This window comes from Primulina huaijiensis, chromosome 9 (genome assembly GCF_012295235.1).
Source record: "Primulina huaijiensis isolate GDHJ02 chromosome 9, ASM1229523v2, whole genome shotgun sequence".
Lineage (NCBI taxonomy): Eukaryota > Viridiplantae > Streptophyta > Magnoliopsida > Lamiales > Gesneriaceae > Primulina > Primulina huaijiensis.
In genome coordinates, this window is record NC_133314.1 from 22,268,357 (window position 1) to 22,273,221 (window position 4,865).

General features: G+C 38.3%; 1 protein-coding gene across 1 annotated transcript; it reads left to right on the forward strand.

The window, feature by feature from the left end:
• The first annotated feature begins 2,154 nt into the window (after nt 1–2,154).
• LOC140983817 (aspartyl protease family protein At5g10770-like) lies at nt 2,155–4,865 on the forward strand. Its single transcript, XM_073450967.1, has 2 exons — nt 2,155–3,260; nt 3,384–4,865. Exons 1-2 carry the CDS (start codon nt 3,191–3,193, stop codon nt 4,697–4,699), a joined length of 1,386 nt encoding a protein of 461 aa, XP_073307068.1. The 5' UTR covers nt 2,155–3,190; the 3' UTR covers nt 4,700–4,865.

Here is a 4,865-nt window from a genome sequence, read left to right on the forward strand (position 1 = left end):
GCCCCCTTAAAATCTAGAATGTATCGATGCAATCGACAACTGGCTAAAAATGTTAAAAGAAGCTAGAACTTAATGATATTGCTGGAATTCCACTTCATAAAAGTTACAACTCCTCTGTTGTTGAAGCTGGGGGATATGAAAAAATTACTTTTATTGAAAAAGATTGTCAGAACTACATTGATAAGGTTAGGAGACTAAGGTTGGGTAAAGGAGATGCAACTGCTATTCTTGCATACTTTGCAAAAAAGACTAATCAGAGTCCTGGTTTTTACTTCTCTATTGATTATTATGAGGATGGTCGGCTTAAAAATGTGTTTTGGACTGATAACAGATGCAGACTAGCGTACAAAAAATTCAATGATGTTGTCACATTTGATACAACTTATCTAATAAACAAGTACAATATGCCATTTGCTCATTTTGTCGGTGTTAATCATCATGGCCAATCGACTCTGCTTGGATGAGGTTTGATTGCGGGTGAGATACTGACACTTTTGTATGGTTATTTAATACATGGCTTGACTGCATGGAGAATCAGCCTCCTAAAGGTATTATCACAGATCATGATAGGGCCATGCAAAATGTTATTCAGATTATGTTCCCTAACACAAAACTTATATGGTGTTTGTGGTATATACTTAAAAAGTTGTCTGAAAAGTTTGGGTATCACGAAGAAAAAATTTTATTTTTAAGGGTATACACAATGTTATATATGAATCATTAAATCCCGAGGAATTAGATCAGTATTGGGATGCAATGGTGGACAAGTACAGTTTGCACGGAAATGATTGGTTGTCCAGGCTTTTCAAAGAAAGATCACAGTGGGTCCTCTGCTTTATAAAATACTTTCTGGGCTGGAATGTCGTCAACTCATCGTAATGAGGGCATGGATGCTTTTTTTGATGGGTATGTGCATTCTAAAACTAGTTTGAAACAATTTGTTGAACAATATGAGCAGGCTTTGCGTAGCGAAGTAGATGAAGAGTTTCAGGCAGATTTTCGTAGATATTCTCAGGTGATTCCTTCTGTGAGTGCATATGATATAGAGAAGCAATTTCAAGCTTCACATACCATGGAGAAGTTCAGAGAATTTCAGGAAGAGATCACCCGTCTGATGTACTGTAAGTTGATATGTGGCGGGGATGAGTACGAGGGAACCAAATTTGAGGTGCGCGAGGATGTCGAGGTCAAAGGAAAAATAATAAAACAAAGAATAGTAGATGTTCATTTTGAAATAGGACAAAGTGAGATAGTCTGTAGTTGTCATTCATTTGAGTCAGATGAATATTTTGCAGACATGATGTGCCGGTTTTGTTATGCAATGATGTGAGATCAGTACACAAAATTATATCCTTAGGAGATGGAAGCGTGATGCAAATCGCTTGTACACACGGGTGGATTACTACTCCTGGCCAGGAAAAATATGATGAATTGCACCAAGAATTTTCAGGACTAGCAGGTTTGGTTGTGGATGATGAGGCAAGATTCCATGAGGTAAAAAGCTGGATTGCTGTCAAGAAAGCTTAGTTCAAATTGAGAACGATATCAGGTCACGACGGTGAAGATTTTGTTCATTCAGTGAGAGCTGCCAATGTTGGAGAAGTTGAAACCACCTTTGCTATTCAAACTCTGGACATGAAGTGTATAAAAAGAAAGGGAGCCCTCGGAAGGCTCGGAAAAAAGGACCCTAGGAAACTTGAGCAAAGAAAACCAAGGTATTATTTAATAACTCTTTTTCTTATGTCAATATTCTCGAAAAATATTAGTAGTAATATTCATTATTTGGCTAGGTACAGAGAGACATGGGTTCCGATATCGGCAGCGCACAGGATGTTAATAATTTTACCCCTGCGTATTTTGGAGTCAACTGCGGTTCAAGTTTTGGGTTGGATCATGTAATATTTTTAGTACCTGCATATTTTGGCCAACCAGAGAATGATGAAACTATTTGTTCGACAAATTGGAGCAGTAATGAGAGCATGAATGCTTTCTTCCTTGGAGATTTTGGACGGTTATAAAGAACAAGCTCTTGGAATTTTTTTTATTTACATTTTATCATTTTGCACTGTTGATCTATTTTTTGGAGGATGAAACATATGCTGCAATTTGCAAATGATACGTTTTCTTTGATTGCATACTTCTTTCATTATTTTTTGCTTTACCAAGATACCAACATTTGTGATCATGTGAAAAGGAAATGATATTAACACGCATATGAAGCAGAATAAATGCATTAAGCATGATTTTTGAGGCTCAAGTAAGGATTCTATCATGCTTAGCCGACATCTAATCAAATTTACATGCTATCTGTTGTCCTGATTTTAGATGCCATATCTTCATGGTTGGTCAGCTCTGTGTACTTCAATTCTTACGGTTTTAAACACAAAGATTTGTCAGAATTTTCTACTAAATTGTGGAGAATCTTCCAGCTTAATTCCTGGAGTAATAAGTGAAAAACTATCATATGGTTAAAACAGCAGGTTCGAATTTACATGTGATGGATGAAGAAGTATGTTGGCCATTCAGAGCAAACAACTTAAAATCAACAAGTAGCTCAGAAATCAGAAAGTTATTCATAAGCGTGGAAGAATCTAGCCAGATTGTTCTGCAGATTAGTTGTCTAATTTCGTGAGACACTGCTGGGATTTCATTTCTTAGATGAAACCATAATTTGTTTTCACCGAAGGCTGAAGAAATAGATAAATTAAAATCAATGTGGCTATCTTGTAATTTAATATGAGTCCCATGGATTTCATTATCTAAGTTGTACCTTGGCCAAATCGTTTCACGGTTTACAGGCATACACATTATGCAATAACGTGAATGCAGACTTTTGAGCACTCATATTCGTGACTTTTCACCAACCCTATCTATCTCTATCTTAGGTAAAAAAAACATACGTAATTAGCAGAAAGATTAAGATATTAGTTATGCTATTGCACAAAGAATCTTCAAATTGTCTTCTTCAGAAATAAAGACATGGGCCCCTTTATTAAGACATGATACAAAGCTCAACCATGCATTTAGTCATCTTACTTAAAACTTTAACGAGGGCGTCGCAAGTGGATTAATACATCATTTCACGCCCCTGGCCAATCAATATGAGACAGATAAAAAAGTGCCCTTTAAATCCTCTAGTGTTACTGGGAAATATGGAAGCATCAGCAGCACATCTGAGGAGTTAGAAAGAATGGTACTTCTTGTTTCTCTGTTTTTATATCTCTTGCTCTCGAGAACCTCTTCATGTAGAGAAATTCAAGGTATGTTAGATTATGCGTGAACTCATACACATGTATGTTTGTATACCTTTGAATCAAAAATTCTGATTTCTATTTATTCTTTGAGAACATCAATTCTTCATTTTCAATGTCTGTGTTGTGCAGAAGTTGATCAGTTAAGTCATCCTGTTTTGCAACTGCCTTTGTATCATGTCCGAGGAGGGTCTCACTCGCTTCAGGCTTTGGACTCGGACCCGCCCTTCTTAGAAGCAATTGCTCTTGATGAAAAACGTGTCAAGTTTCTAAATTCCAGACTTGATGGCAACAACTCGACGACAGTTCATCCCGTTACCACCTCCATTTTAAAAGGACCAGAAAGCTGGATTGATGAAAAATCTGTTAATGTACCTCTGAATCCGGGTATACCAATTGGTATCTCAAATTACTACACAAAAATAGGTCTGGGAACTCCAACAACGTACCACAACGTTATTATGGACACCGGCAGCTCCTTCTCATGGGTTCAGTGTGAGCCCTGTTTGGTCTATTGTCATCCTCAGGCAGGTTCACGCTTTAACCCATTTGCTTCTAGAACATATCAGAAGCTATCCTGTGGAACGAGTCAGTGCTCTTCCCTGAAGGTTGCTACTCTTAACAGTCCTATGTGTACGGCTTCAAATACATGCATATACTCAGCTACATATGGAGATCAATCCTTTTCCATCGGATATCTCAGCAAAGACTCGCTGAGCTTTGGCTCAGAATCACTCCCTGGTTTCTTCTTTGGATGCGGGCAAGACAACAATGGCTTATTCGGCAAATCAGCTGGTCTGATCGGCCTTGGGAAAGATGGTCTTTCCATGCTGTCTCAACTATCTACAAAATATGGTAGAGTCTTTTCTTATTGCCTCCCAACATCCACATTCCTGGGAAATTCTGGCAGCAAAGGCTTTTTGTCGGTTGGAACAGCTTCAAATTCCGGATCAAAATTCACTCCAATGTTAGACGAATATCGAGATTCTTCATTGTATTATGTAAAGCTCTCGGCCATATATTTGTCTAGTAAACCGTTAGCAGTTGGATCATCCGCATACAGCTCCCCTACCATCATAGATTCAGGCACCACAATATCACGGTTATCCGCACCTGTGTACTCGGCACTCAAGAAAGAGTTTGTTGATATCGTCTCTACCAAATTCAAGATCGCTCCATCCTTCTCCATTCTTGATGCATGCTTTCATGGCACTTTTGATCAAATATCTACAGTTATTCCTTCAGTTGAACTGATCTTTCAAGGCGGAGCGAACCTAAAACTTTCCCCTCACAATATCATACTAGAAGTGGAGAAAGGTACTACGTGCTTGGCCTTTGCGTCCAGCTCGGGTATGGTTATTATCGGCAACACACAGCAACAGACTTTCCGTATCACTTACGATGTCGCGAGTTCAAAAATCGGGTTCGCAGCTGGTGGATGTCGCTAGGTAGGCTGGCGGTTGGATGTGGCGGCTTTGCTTGTGATGATCATATATATAACTTGAATGGAATTGATAGAGTGCATAATTATGGCTTTCATTGTAGAAAAGATGTACACCATATATTCAACTTCATATTATTTATATATGATAAGTTATTTGCTGCTTCTCTTTG

What these genes read in the sequence shown, in the direction of transcription:
- LOC140983817 (XM_073450967.1), top strand. Translation starts at nt 3,191, where the DNA reads ATGGTACTTCTTGTTTCTCTGTTTTTATATCTCTTGCTCTCGAGAACC. An exon ending in TTCATGTAGAGAAATTCAAG is followed by an intron (nt 3,261 to 3,383) that starts GTATGTTAGATT and finishes TGTGTTGTGCAG; the next exon opens with AAGTTGATCAGTTAAGTCAT.